This window comes from Globicephala melas, chromosome 8, assembly GCF_963455315.2.
Source record: "Globicephala melas chromosome 8, mGloMel1.2, whole genome shotgun sequence".
NCBI classification, from domain to species: domain Eukaryota; kingdom Metazoa; phylum Chordata; class Mammalia; order Artiodactyla; family Delphinidae; genus Globicephala; species Globicephala melas.
In genome coordinates this window covers 93,659,288-93,673,424 of record NC_083321.1, presented here as the reverse complement: position 1 = coordinate 93,673,424, position 14,137 = coordinate 93,659,288, and the positions used below count along the sequence as shown (strand labels likewise).

The 14,137-nt window shown below is 43.9% G+C and overlaps 1 protein-coding gene across 1 annotated transcript in view; it reads right to left on the bottom strand.

Moving 5' to 3' along the window:
* Positions 1–10,148: 10,148 nt before the first annotated feature.
* TMPRSS4 (transmembrane serine protease 4) overlaps positions 10,149–14,137 on the bottom strand; it is a 52,698-nt gene continuing 48,709 nt past the window's right edge. Inside the window, exons 9-13 of the mRNA XM_060304360.1 lie at positions 13,733–13,899; positions 12,869–12,967; positions 12,542–12,684; positions 10,419–10,568; positions 10,149–10,181 (exon numbers count right to left, since the gene is read on the bottom strand). Coding sequence (XP_060160343.1) covers positions 10,149–10,181; positions 10,419–10,568; positions 12,542–12,684; positions 12,869–12,967; positions 13,733–13,899 — 592 coding nt within the window. The remainder of the gene's footprint in view (positions 10,182–10,418; positions 10,569–12,541; positions 12,685–12,868; positions 12,968–13,732; positions 13,900–14,137) is intronic.

Below are 14,137 nucleotides of genomic sequence, written 5' to 3'. Positions count from 1 at the left end.
AGATTGCTTTGGGTAGTAGAGTCATTTTCACAATGTTGACTCTTCCAATCCAAGAACATGGTATATCTCTCCATCTATTTGTATCATTTTTAATTTCTTTCATCAGTGTCTTATAATTTTCTGCATACAGGTCTTTTGTCTCCTTAGGTAGGTTTATTCCTAGGTATTTTATTCTTTTTGTTGCAATGGTAAATGCGAGTGTTTTCTTGATTTCACTTTCAGATTTTTCATCATTAGTGTATAGGGATGCAAGAGATTTCTGTGCATTAATTTTGTATCCTGCTACTTTACCAAATTCATTGATTAGCTCTAGTAGTTTTCTGGTAGCATCTTTAGGATTCTCTATGTATAGTATCATGTCATCTGCAAACAGTGACAGCTTTACTTCTTCTTTTCCAATTTGGATTCCTTTTATTTCCTTTTCTTCTCTGATTGCTGTGGCTAAAACTTCCAAAACTATGTTGAATAAGAGTGGTGAGAGTGGGCAACCTTGTCTTGTTCCTGATCTTAGTGGAAATGCTTTCAGTTTTTCACCATTGAGGACGATGTTGGCTGTGGGTTTGTCATATATGGCCTTTATTATGTTGAGGAAAGTTCCCTCTATGCCTACTTTCTGCAGGGTTTTTATAATAAATGGGTGTTGAGTTTTGTCGAAAGCTTTCTCTGCATCTATTGAGATGATCATATGGTTTTTCTCCTTCAATTTGTTAATATGGTGTATCACATTGATTGATTTGCGTATATTGAAGAATCCTTACGTTCCTGGAATAAACCCCACTTGATCATGGTGTATGATCCGTTTAATGTGCTGTTGGATTCTGTTTGCTAGTATTTTGTTGAGGATTTTTGCCTCTATGTTCATAAGTGATATTGGCCTGTAGTTTTCTTTCTTTTTGACATCCTTGTCTGGTTTTGGTATCAGGGTGATGGTGGCCTTGTAGAATGAGTTTGGGAGTGTTCCTCCCTCTGCTATATTTTGGAAGAGGTTGAGAAAGATAGGTGTTAGCTCTTCTCTAAATGTTTGATAGAATTCGCCTGTGAAGCAATCTGGTCCTGGGCTTTTGTTTGTTGGAAGATTTTTAACCACCATTTCAATTTCAGTGCTTGTGATTGGTCTGTTCATATTTTCTATTTCTTCCTGATACAGTCTTGGCAGGTTGTGCATTTCTAAGAATTTGTCCATTTCTTCCAGGTTGTCCATTTTATTGGCATAGAGTTGCTTGTAGTAATCTCCCATGATCTTTTGTATTTCTGCAGTGTCAGTTGTTACTTCTTCTTTTTCATTTCTAATTCTATTGATTTGAGTCTTCTCCCTTTTTTTCTTGATGAGTCTGGCTAATGGTTTATCAATTTTGTTTATCTTCTCAAAGAACCAGCTTTTAGTTTTATTGATCTTTGCTATCGTTTCCTTCATTTCTTTTTCATTTATTTCTGATCTGATTTTTATGATTTCTTTCCTTCTGCTAACTTTGGGATTTTTGTTCTTCTTTCTCTAATTGCTTTAGGTGCACGGTTAGGTTGTTTATTCGAGATGTTTCCTGTTTCTTAAGGTAGGATTGTATTGCTATAAACTTCCCTCTTAGAACTGCTTTTGCTGCATCTCATAGATTTTGGGTTGTTGTGTCTCCATTGTCATTTGTTTCTAGGTATTTTTTTATTTCCTCTTTGATTTCTTCAGTGATCACTTCGTTATTAAGTAGTGTATTGTTTAGCCTCCATGTGTTTGTATTTTTTACAGATCTTTTCCTGTAATTGATATCTAGTCTCATAGCGTGGTCGGAAAAGATACTTGAAATAATTTCAATTTTCTCAAATTTACCAAGGCTTGATTTGTGACCCAAGATATGATCTATACTGGAGAATGTTGCATGAGCACTTGAGAAAAATGTGTATTCTGTTGTTTTTGGATGGAATGTCCTATAAATATCAATTAACTCCATCTCATTTAATGTATCATTTAAAGCTTGTGTTTCCTTATTTATTTTCATTTTGGATGATCTGTCCATTGGTGAAAGTGGGGTGTTAAAGTCCCCTACTATGAATGTGTTACTGTCAATTTCCCCTTTTATGGCTGTTAGTATTTGCCTTATGTATTGAGGTGCTCCTATGTTGGGTGCATAAATATTTACAATTGTTATATCTTCCTCTTGGATCGCTCCCTTGATCATTATGTAGTGTCCTTCTTTGTCTCTTCTAATAGTCTTTATTTTAAAGTCTATTTTGTCTGATATGAGAATTGCTACTCCAGCTTTCTTTTGGTTTCCATTTGCATGAAATATCTTTTTCCATCCCCTTACTTTCAGTCTGTATGTGTCTCTAGGTCTGAAGTGGGTCTCTTGTTGACAGCAAATATATGGGTTTTGTTTTTGTATCCATTCAGCTAATCTGTGTCTTTTTGTGGGAGCATTTAGTTTATTTACATTTAAGGTGATTATCGATATGTATGTTCGTATTCCCATTTTCTTAATTGTTTTGGGTTCGTTATTGCAGGTCTTTTTCTTCTCTTGTGTTTCTTGTGTAGAGAAGTTCCCTTAGCTGCTGTTGTAAAGCTGGTTTGATGGTGCTGAACTCTCTCAGCTTTTGCTTGTCTGTAAAGGTTTTAATTTCTCCATCAAATCTGAATGAGATCCTTGCTGGGTAGAGTAATCTTGGTTGCAGGTTTTTCTCCTTCATCACTTTAAATATGTCCTGCCAGTCCGTTCTGGCTTGCAGAGTTTCTGCTGAAAGATCAGCTGTTAACCTTATGGGGATTCCCTTGTGTGTTATTTGTTGTTTTTTCCTTGCTGCTTTTAATATGTTTTCTTTGTATTTAATTTTTGACAGTTTGATTAATATATGTCTTGGCGTATTTCTCCTTGGATTTATCCTGTATGGGACTCTCTGTGCTTCCTGGACTTGATTAACTATTTCCTTTCCCATATTAGGGAAGTTTTCAACTATAATCTCTTCAAATATTTTCTCAGTCCCTTTCTCTTTCTCTTCTTCTTCTGGAACCCCTATAATTGGAATGTTGGTGCGTTTAATGTTGTCCCAGAGGTCTCTGAGACTGTCCTCAGTTCTTTTCATTCTTTTTTCTTTATTCTGCTCTGCAGTAGTTATCTCCACTATTTTTTCTTCCAGGTCACTTATCCGTTCTTCTGCCTCAGTTATTCTGCTATTGATCCCATCTAGAGTATTTTTCATTTCATTTATTGTGTTGTTCATCATTGTTTGTTTCATCTTAGTTCTTCTAGGTCCTTGTTAAATGTTTCTTGCATTTTGTCTATTCTATTTCCAAGATTTTGGATCATATTTACTATCATTATTCTGAATTCTTTTTCAGGTAGACTGCCTATTTACTCTTCATTTGTTAGGTCTGGTGGGTTTTTACCTTGCTCCTTCATTTGCTGTGTGTTTTTCTGTCTTTTCATTTTGCTTATCTTACTGTGTTTGGGGTCTCCTTTTTGCAGGCAGCAGGTTCGTAGTTCCCGTTGTTTTTGGTTTCTGTCCCCAGTGGCTAAGGTTGGTTCAGTAGGCTGTGTAGGCTTCCTGGTGGAGGGGACTAGTGCCTGTGTTCTGGTGGATGAGGCTGGATCTTGTCTTTTTGGTGGGCAGGTCCACGTCTGGAGGTGTGTTTTGGGGTGTCTGTGGCCTTATTATGATTTTAGGCAGCCTCTCTGCTAATGGGTGGGTTTGTGTTCCTGTCTTGCTAGTTGTTTGGCATAGGATGTCCAGCACTGTAGCTTGCTCGTCGTTGAGTGAAGCTGGGTGCTGGTGTTAAGATGGAGATCTCTGGGAGATTTTCACCGTTTGATATTATGTGGAGCTGGGAGGTCTCTTGTGGACCAGTGTCCTGAAGTTGGCTCTCCCACCTCAGAGGTACAGCACTGACTCCTGGCTGCAACACCAAGAGCCTTTCATCCACACGGCTCAGAATAAAAGGGAGGAAAAATTAGAAAGAAAGAATTAGTAGAAGTAGAAAGAAAGAAAGGAAGAAAGAAAGAAAGGAGGGAGGGAGGGAGGGAGGGAGGAAGGAAGGAGGGAAGGAAGGAAAAAAGAAAGAAGATAAAATAAAATAAAATAAAGTAAGATAAAATATAATAAAGTTATTAAAATAAAAAATAATTATTAAGAGAAAAAAAGAAAAAAAATTAAAAAAAAAAAAACGGACGGTAGAACCCTAGGACAAATGGTGGAAGAAAAGCTATGCAGACAAAATCTCACACAGAATCATACACATACACACTCACAAAAAGAGGAAAAGGGGTAAAAATCATAAATGTTGCTCTCAACGTCCACTTTCTTAATTTGGGATGATTCGTTGTCTGTTCATGTATTCCACAGATGGCAGGTATATCAAGTTGATTGTGGAGCTTTAATCAGCTGCTTCTGAGGCTGCTGGGAGAAATTTCCCTTTCTCTTCGTTGTTCTCACAGCTCCCGGGGCTCAGCTTTGGATTCGGCCCCGCCTCTGCGTGTACGTCACTGGAGGGCGTCTGTTCTTCGCTCAGACAGGACGGGGTTAAAGGAGCCGCTGATTCGGAGGCTCTGGCGCACTCTGGCCGAGTGGAGGGAGGGGCACGGAGTGCAGGGCGGGCCTGCGGCGGCAGAGGCCGGCGAGACGTTGCACCAGCCTGAGGGCACCGTGCGTTCTCCCGGGTAAGTTGTCTCTGGATCCCGGGACCCTGGCAGTGGCGGGCTGCACAGGCTCCCCGGAAGGGGGGTGTGGATAGTGACCTGTGCTCGCACACAGGCTTCTTGGTGGCGGCAGCAGCAGCCTTAGCGTCTCATGCCCGTCTCTGGGGTCCGCGCTTTTAGCTGCGGCTCGCGCCCGTTTCTGGAGCTCTTTTAAGCAGCGCTCTTAATCCCCTCTCCTCACGCACCAGGAAACAAAGAGGGAAGAAAAAGTCTCTTGCCTCTTCGGCAGGTCCAGACTTTTCCCCGGAATCCCTCCCGGCTAACCATGGCGCACTAATCCCCTGCAGGTCGTGTTCACGCCGCCAACCCTAGTCCTCTCCCGGAGGAGCTCGACGGAAGCCCGAGCCTCCGCTCCCAGCCCTGCCCACCCCGGCGGGGGACCAGACAAGCCTCTCGGGCTGGTGAGTGCCGGTCGGCCCTGATCCTCTGTGCGGGAATCTCTCCGCTTTGCCCTCCGCAACCCTGTTGCTGTGCTCCGCGGCTCCGAAGCTTTCCCCCTCCGCCACCCGTAGTCTCCGCCCGAGAAGGGGCTTCCTAGTGTGTGGAAACCTCTCCTCCTTCACAGCTCCCTCCCACTGGTGCAGGTCCCGTCCCTATCCTTTTGTCTCTGTTTATTCTTTTGCCCTACCCAGCCAGGTACATGGGGAGTTTCTTGCCTTTTGGGAGGTCTGAGGTCTTCTGCCGGCGTTCAGTAGGTGTTCTGTAGTTGTTCCACTTGTAGATGTATTTCTGGTGTATCTGTGGGGAGGAAGGTGATCTCCGCGTCTTACTCTTCTGCCATCTTCCCGCTCAACTGTTTTTTCTTTTCTGAACTATAACTTGTGTTATTTTACTCCAAATACTTCTGCATGCATCTCTAAAAATTAAGGATATTTTTTCTTAAGTATAGTATTTATTTTTACTTATTTATTTATTTTTTGCGGTACGCGGGCCTCTCACAGTTGTGGCCTCTCCCATTGCGGAGCACAGGCTCCGGACGCGCAGGCTCAGCGGCCATGGCTCACGGGCCCAGCCGCTCCGCGGCATGTGAGATCTTCCCGGACCGAGGCGTGAACCCCCGTCCCCTGCATCAGCAGGCGGACTCTCAATCACTGCGCCACCAGGGAAGCCCCAAGTATAGTATTATAATGAAATTCACAGTTCCTTGTTGTCATCCAATACCCAAATCGTATTCATATCTCCCCAGTTAGCCCTTAGCTCAAATGTCTTTTCCTGCTAATTGGTTCAAGTCAGGATCCAGTCAAGGTCCACACCCTGTATTTGGTTGTTACCCTCTTAAGTCGATAGAATGTCCCACCTTCTGGTTTTGTCTGTTAGCTTCCAAATGGTGTCATTTAACTTATTCCTCTAATTCTTATATTTCCTATAAACTGGAAATTAGATGTAAACTTTTGGGTTAAGCATGTTTGATAAGTTGCCTTTAAGTGATGCAACATGAGGTGTACTTCATCTTCACGTCGGTAGGCACATAATATCTGGTTATTCCACTGTTAGTGCGTAGGTGATGACAGCCTGATCCCTTGATTTTAAAGTTAAGTTTTCCTCTTGAGATTAGCAAGGAATCCACGAGGGTGATACTTGGGCATTATGCAAATATCCTGTTCTCCATCAACCTTTCACTTAATGGTTTTAGCATCCATTGATCCTTGCTTGAGTGAATTATTTCGTTAGAAGATGCAAAAAATGATTTTCTATCATTCATCTATATCAATTAGCTATATTTTTCTGTAAAGAAGAGCTTTCGCTCACCACCTTGAGCCATCTTGTTACCTGGAAGTAGATTTCTACGGCAAAGCAGAGTAATGCTTAATTTTTTCTCTTTAATTATCATTTCAGAATAAAGACTTGGTGTGATAGGTAACTCCTGTGGTGACAAAGGGATTGCGTTGTTGTTGTTTTTTTTCATTTCTTTTTGTTTACAAGTTTTAACTTACTATACCTTCCTGTGAAAATTGAAGCTTTTATGACTATGTAGTGACTCTCTTTATCCTAAAAATAGTTTTTTCTTTTTGTCCTAAATCCCTATTTTAAAAAAATACTATATAGCTTCCCCAGCTTAAATTTGGTTATGAGCTTATTTTCTATGTCTTTTTTCATCTTTTTGGTTTTAATGGTCTGTAACCTAACATTCTGGGTGTGTCTTTTAGAAATAACATGTAGCTTGATTTTATATTTTTATCCATTTTGCCTATCTTATGTATTAGTTGGTGACTTTAACATTTATTGTAATTATTGATATTTTTGTTTTTAGCATCCTATTTTGTATATTTTATTTGTTCCATTTTCTATGCTTCCCTTCCTTTTAGCTCTCCTCCTCTTTCTTTTGAGATTGTTTGATATTTTGATTATTTTTCCTTAATCTATTTCTTGTTTTGATTGTTTTGAAGTTAAAAACTTTATTTCCATTCTTTTGGTGGTTACTCTTTTGACCGCTTAGAATATGTATGGTCAAGCCACTCAAGATGGCTGTTCTCTTGCTCTCTGTACATCCCTTGCCCGACCAGTGCCTGCTTCACTTATACCCTGCTCACATGACTGACCTTCCTACATACTTGCCCCAGACCCCAGCTAGTAATTGTTCTTATCCAAAGGAGTGGTGAGGGTTGTGCGCTTCGGGTGGTTTCCCTGGTAACTAATGCACCAATCTGACCTCAATTCCCCCTATAACTGGCGATTTCCCCTCCCCCCGGGGGCAAGGCCTGCTGCCATGTCCTGCCTGCCCTGTGTTGCACACAGTGGGGTGTTGCTCCAGAACTTTGCTTCAGACGTGTTAGCTCCCCCATCCATTAAACCGTTAATATCTCTGTCACCGACTCTGGGCTCTTTCTTTGGTCTTAAAACTGGGCAAGTACAGGCCTCGTAGGCCTGCAGGATGCAGCCCAACAGAATATAATACATATACTTTATGTATCATAACTTTAATCAATATTTAAAACCCCCTCTTGAGAAAAGTTAAGAACTTTAGAGTATTTTAACTCCAACTAGTCTCTCCTGACTTACACACTATTGTTATTCTGTATTTTGATTAGACTTAAAAAAATTAACCCACAAAATAGATGTTATTGTTATTTTATGTTGACAAAATTTGTTTAGATTTATCTACATTTGTACCAGTTGCATTCTTTACTATTCCTTCTTGCATCTCAGTTTTTCTTTCTTTTTTTTTTTTTTAACATCTTTATTGGGGTATAATTGCTTTACAATGGTGTGTTAGTTTCTGCTTTATAACAAAGTGAATCAGTCATACATAAACATATGTTCCCCTATGTCTTCCCTCTTGCGTCTCCCTCCCTCCCACCCTCCCTATCCCACCCCTCCAGGCTGTCACAAAGCACCGAGCCGATATCCCTGTGCCATGCGGCTGCTTCCCACCAGCTATCTACCTTACTACGTTTGTTAGTGTGTATATGTCCATGATTCTCTCTCGCCCTGTCACAGCTCACCCTTTCAGTTTTTCTTTTTAGCCTCATTTTCCCTCTCCCTAAAGTATATACTTTAAATGTTCCTTTAGAGAAGGAACATTGTTGGTAATAAACTCTCAGTTTTGTTTTCCTAAAAATACCTTTCTTTTTCTTGAAAGATAGTTTTGTAGTATTCACAATTCTTGGTTGACTGTTATCTCTTGGCACACTGAAGATACAAATCCACTGTCTTCTATCTTTTTTATGCTGTGGGGAAGTCTGCTGTTAGTCTGACTGTGGTACAATTGTGGTATTGTAAGGGGTCTGGGTTTTTTCTCTAGCTGCTTTCAAGTGTTTCTTTTCATCTTTGGTGTTATGAAGACTCACTATAATATGCCTAGGTGAAGATTTACTTTAATGTTTCCACCTTGGTTGTATGGGTATACACTATGGTGGCATATGCTGTATCTGTGGATTCTCGCCTTTAACTAGTTCTGGGTATTCTCAGCTGTTAAGTTTTGGGATATTGTTTCCCTTTCATTCTTTCTGTTCTCTCTCTCTGGGGCTCTAACTGGATATATTAGACCTTATCATTCTAGCCTCCATTATTCATAGCCTTGTTTTCATATTTTAAAGTCTTCCTATCTCTTTCTGCTAAAAACTGAAACTGAAAAATGAAATAAGCCAGGCACAAAAAGAGAAATACTATATGATTCCCCTTATATGAGTAGTCAGATTTGTAGAGACGGAAAGTAGAATGGCGACAGCCAGAGGCTGGGGTATGGGAGAAATAGGGTTATTATTTAATAGGTACAGAGTGTCAGTTTGGCAAGGTGAAAACTATTCTGGAGATGAATGGTGGTGACGGATGTACAACAATGTGAATGTGTGGTAGTTTATAGCATGAACTCTGGAGTCAGAATGCTCATGTTCAACTTACCAGTATGTAACCTCAGGCAAGGTCCTAAATCTCGTTTTGCTCAGTTTTCTTGTCCTTAAAATGGGGATAAGAACAGTACCTATCTCATAGGTTTGTGTGAGTATTAAGTGAATCCATACATGATGAGGCACTTAGAATTGTGTACAGTACATAGAAATACTCTATTAGTTCTTATTATAGATAATTCTAACACCTAAAGTCCTTGAGGTTCTATTTTCTGTTTTTGAAAACGGAAAACCATGGTGGTTTTTATTTTTTAAAATGTTGGCCAACCTTTGTGAGCTCATGTTTGGAGGATCTCTGTCTGGGAATCTCGAGGCTCTAAATGTGGGATGTTTTCATCCTTCATTAGATCTGCCACCTGGGATCACATTTACCCCATTCAGTTGTCTCTGTCCCATGTGGGAATCCCAGGTTCAGCTTCCCTACCTGCAGTGAGTCTGGGTTTAGTTCTGATCTCAGCCTTAATGTAGGTCTGTGTCCCAGGGCAACCGAAGATATTGGTTAGCCATTGCTCCCAGATATCCACCTTAGTTTCAGCTCACAATTCTGATGGTTTTGTTTTATTTTATTTTGCTTTTTTTGGCCTTTGAGGATTTCTATTATTGATCTGGGCTCTCAGAAGAGCATCGGTTTCCATTCAGTAGAGTAGAAAGTTCTTTCCTGGCTTAGCAATGCCTTCTGGGACCTCAGCCTGGAAGCTGGCTTGTTCAGTGGGCTGTGTCTCTCCCACCTTGGGATGCTGGGAGCATCAGAGGCAGCTGAGCTGGGGCTGCTGACTTCCTGGGTGCCTGTGGGCTGTGGGGTCTCTTACAGGAATGGAGGTCCTTTGCTGTACCAAGATATGCTGAGGGTGTGGGCAGAGATGTGTGTCCAAGGGGGCTCTTGCTCTGTGCCTGACTTCTGGGGGATCCCCAGGTGGACAGGGTGGGGCGGGGGGAAGCAGTTTCCAGCACTGCAGGGGGGCAGCAGCAGCATCATGGATCAGACTAGAATAAAAGAGACCAACAAAGAAATCAGATGATTTGAAAATGGACAAAATGGTGGCATGCAAAATTAATCTCCTTTACTGAAGCTTCTTGCTCATCTCTCTACCCTCTAGAGGCCTTTCCACCCACCTTCTTGTCAGAATCAGTTCTCTGGAAAATGTCTGATAGTCTCCTTCTGCCAGAGAACAGAGAATGGTAAAGCTGGGTGTGTTCCATACCCTTTGTATTTAATGGGAATCTCTGATCTAAGGAATTTCATAATGGTGGCATCCCAGGTTGTCACTTGCTGGGAAAGAAGATGGTTGGGGATGTAAGGGGGTATCTCAGAGGCATTAAGCCACTAAGGATGGTCTAGTACCCTCAGAGGAGAGGAAGGGAGGGAGGGCACAAGAGGTGGAGCAAACGTGCTCACCTTCCGGACATTGTAGATCCAGTTGAGATAGGCTGTGGTCTTGGTGTACACTCCCGGGGTGCTCGGCTCCCCACAGCCATAGCCCCAGCTCACGATGCCCACTACTTGCCACCGGTCAGAGCGATACATCAGAGGCCCACCGCTGTCACCCTGTGGGAGGCAGGGGTTACTGGAGAGGGCAGGCAGGGCGGGGGTGGAGGGGTGGGCTTCTCCTTCCTCCCCTCTCTGCATTGGCCCATCTGTTTCCTGCTCTCCAGCGCGCTCTGCTGTTCCACCCTCACCCCTTGTGCTTGTTGTTCTTGCATCCTGCGATGCCCTTCCCTTTGGGGCAAAAGTGTTCTGTGGTCAAGTAAGTTGTGGGTGTGCTCTTAGCCCTCTCTCGGAGATCCACAGCTTGGGTTCTAAGGGGTTCTGTGGTAAGGGAGACTGATGATCTTTTTTTTTAAACCACTGTCGAGTTTTTTTTTAATTTATTTTTTAATTAATTAATTTTTGGCTGAGTTGGGTCTTCGTTACTGCGTGCGGGCTTTCTCTAGTTGCGGCGAGCGGGGGCTACTCTTCGTTGTGGTGTGTGGGCTTCTCATTGCGGAGCACAGGCTCTAGATGTGTGGGCTTCAGTAGTTGTGGCTCGCGGGCTCTAGAGTGCAGGCTCAGTAGTTGTGGCGCATGGGCTTAGTTGCTCTGTGGCATGTGGGATCTTCCCGGACCAGGTCTCGAACCCGTGTCCCCTGCATTGGCAGGCAGATTCTTAACCACTGAGCCACCAGGGAAGCCCTGTGATTATCTTTGTTTAACCTGGTAGTTCCCAGATTTATTGGACCACTTCAGGACCTATTTCGTGTCAACCACTGTTCTAGACAATTGGGGTTCAATCAACGAAAAGAAGATCCCTGCCCTAAGGGAACTTGGAATCACATGGAGAAACAGACAGAGAGAGAGATAGAGAGGAGAGAGAAAGAGAGACAGAGACAGAGAGAGAGAGGGTGAGGGGGAAACAAGCAAACAACAAAACAGACAAGGAAATGTCAGATAGTGAAAAGTGCACTTATTTGGGTGTCCTTCTTACCAGCTCTTATAGCCCCTGGGGCTTCTTCCCTCAGAATCCGATAACTCTATAACTGAACGGCCTGTTTATTCACCCCCCTGCCCACTGTGAGCTCCCTGAGGGAAGACAATGTCCCCAGAGTTCAGCATTTACCTGACATCAAGTCATCAAGAGAGTAAGAGATGCCTCTCGAGTGAAGGAATTTAATGACTGAGAATGGGTGTGGGAGTAGGGTTTGGGGTTTGAATGAAAATGGTCCAGAAAATCCTCTGGGTGGGTATGTGAGAATATATTCAGGGATTGGCCAGTGGGATGGGCTGAGGGGATGGTGCACCAGGGCTCATCCAGCATAAGATGGGTTTTCTCTAATGTAGTTCAGCAGCTTGAGGACAGCTGTAGAGAAAACAGACCTGGGGTTCCTGCCCTCTAGGGGCTCATACTCTTTTAAATGATGGGAAGTAAGAGCGGGTGGGGAGGACTTCCCTGGTGGCACAGTGGTTAAGAATCCACCTGCTCATGCAGGGGACACGAGTTCGAGCCCTGGTCGTGGAAGATCCCGCATGCCGCAGAGCAACTAAGCCCGTGCACCACAACTACTGAGCCTTCGCTCTAGATCCCGCGAGCCACGACTACTGAGCCCACATGCCACAACTACTGAAGCCCGTGCGCCTAGAGCCCGTTCTCTGCAACAAGAGAAGCCACGACAATGAGAAGTTCGCGCACTGTCTCCGCAACTAGGGAAAGCCCGCGCACAGCAATGAAGACCCAACATAACCAAAAAAAAAAAAAAAAAAAAAAAAGAGCGGTTGGGGAGTGTAGTATCATCTTTGCATGTGAAATATACATTTGGAATCTTTCTGCTTCTATCTATCTATCTGTCTATCTATCTATCCATCCATCTGTCTTTATATCTTTATCTGACTATAGTCCTTCCCTCCCTCTCCTCCTTCCTCCCTTCATCACATAGTGAGTGCCCACCATATGCAGACTTCATGGGGGGCATTCATCCTCTGAGCTTTTTCTTCAGGGCAGACATTCCCTATCTCTATAATTCCCTCGTGATCCTTGGAGACCCCACCTGGCAGGTGTCCACACCGCCCTCCAGGATGCCTGCACACAGCATCTTCTTGGTGACCTCCCCCTGGTACGCATCCTCTGCATTGCACCGAGTGCTGTCAATGAGCTGGACAGATGCCTGCAGCAGTATGTCAGATATCTTCCCTGCAGGTTGAAAACACACTCACATTCCCATTCTTGCCTTCAATCCCAGCCCAGGATATTCTCTGGGTTGCCTGGTACCTTGGTGCTTGGACCTCCAGGATAGGTTTTTCTAAAGGATGGTCCTCCTTCCCATCACATTCAGGAGCTGCTCACTTAGTCCTGTGGTCCTGAGCCTGGGACTTACCTCCGTTCTCTGCTGTATAGCCCCATCCGATGATCCAGAGTGGGGTGGCTGGAGGGAGCTCCTCATCAGAGAAGGGCAGGCAGATGGGCCTGACTGTGTCTACCGGGAGCAAAGAGGAAGAGGGGGCTCAAGGTTCAGGAGAGCCTGGCAGCTAAGCCCTCTGTAAATGTTGGCACCATGGTTTCTGTAACGTACATTTCATGGGATGTTAATAGAAGTGGCATGAGAAAAAGGTTCTGTGGTCAAAGAAGTTTAGAAAATGTGAGTTAAACAAATTTAAAAAACTTCTCATATCATTGATATACTAATGTGCTCCAGGAAGAGAGCTATAGTACAAAAATGTTTTCCAAACTTATATGAGAATGGAACCCTTTTTTACCCAAGGGACCAGTGTCCTGTGGAAGCTACCATTGGAAAGGCTGATCTAAATACTACCCAATGTAAACATGAGTCATCGAACAGAGATGGGCTGCCTTAACAGTAATGAGTCCCTGCCCCTGGAGGAGAGCAAATGGGCCCAGTGACCCCTTGGCAGGGAGATCGTACAGGCTCTTGCCATTGGTCGGGGTGGAGGATGGATTAGGTCATCTTTTAGGTCCCTCACAACTCCAAGATTGGATGAATCTGTGATGCTCACTTGAGGTGCTCCACGGGGAGAAAACAGACCTCAGAAGAATCTGGCAGGGGTGGGGTCAGGTGTCAGCTGATAGCTCGGGGAGGCCTCATGGCTTCCATGATGTTAGGCCGATACATTTGCAAGAAACAATAGGCAAACTGAGGTCTTGGGAAGAGATGTGCCCAAGGCCGCTTAGTGAATGAGCTAGTGGCAGAGTTGGAGTTCTGTGCCCAGGTGCCAGCTCTCACCGGAGAACGTGAGTGGGAGCTGCAGCTTCACGAGGGCCATGTCCCGCTCTTTGCGGGACGTGATGTTTGGCTCGATGATGAAGATCTTGGCCACAGGCAGGGATGGGAAGTTGCCCAGTTTGTCTGAGCCTGCCATCACCTTCCAGTTGGACACATCGAGATGCTTCCTGGGGACGGAGACAGTGCGGTTCAAGACTGAGCCAAGCATGAGGAGGCTTTGCCAGAGGCTGGGTCCCCAGGGCCCTGGGGAGTGGGGTGTTGGCTGCCCCTGCCTTGGGAGGTAATGATGGTGAGGGCAGGGGTGGTGGAGAAGGGGCAGTCTGAGGAATCACCTACCACAGGTCAAATTCTAAAGGGGAATTTGATCCTTTTCCCTGGTGAAACCTTCCCAAAGAAACTTCTAAC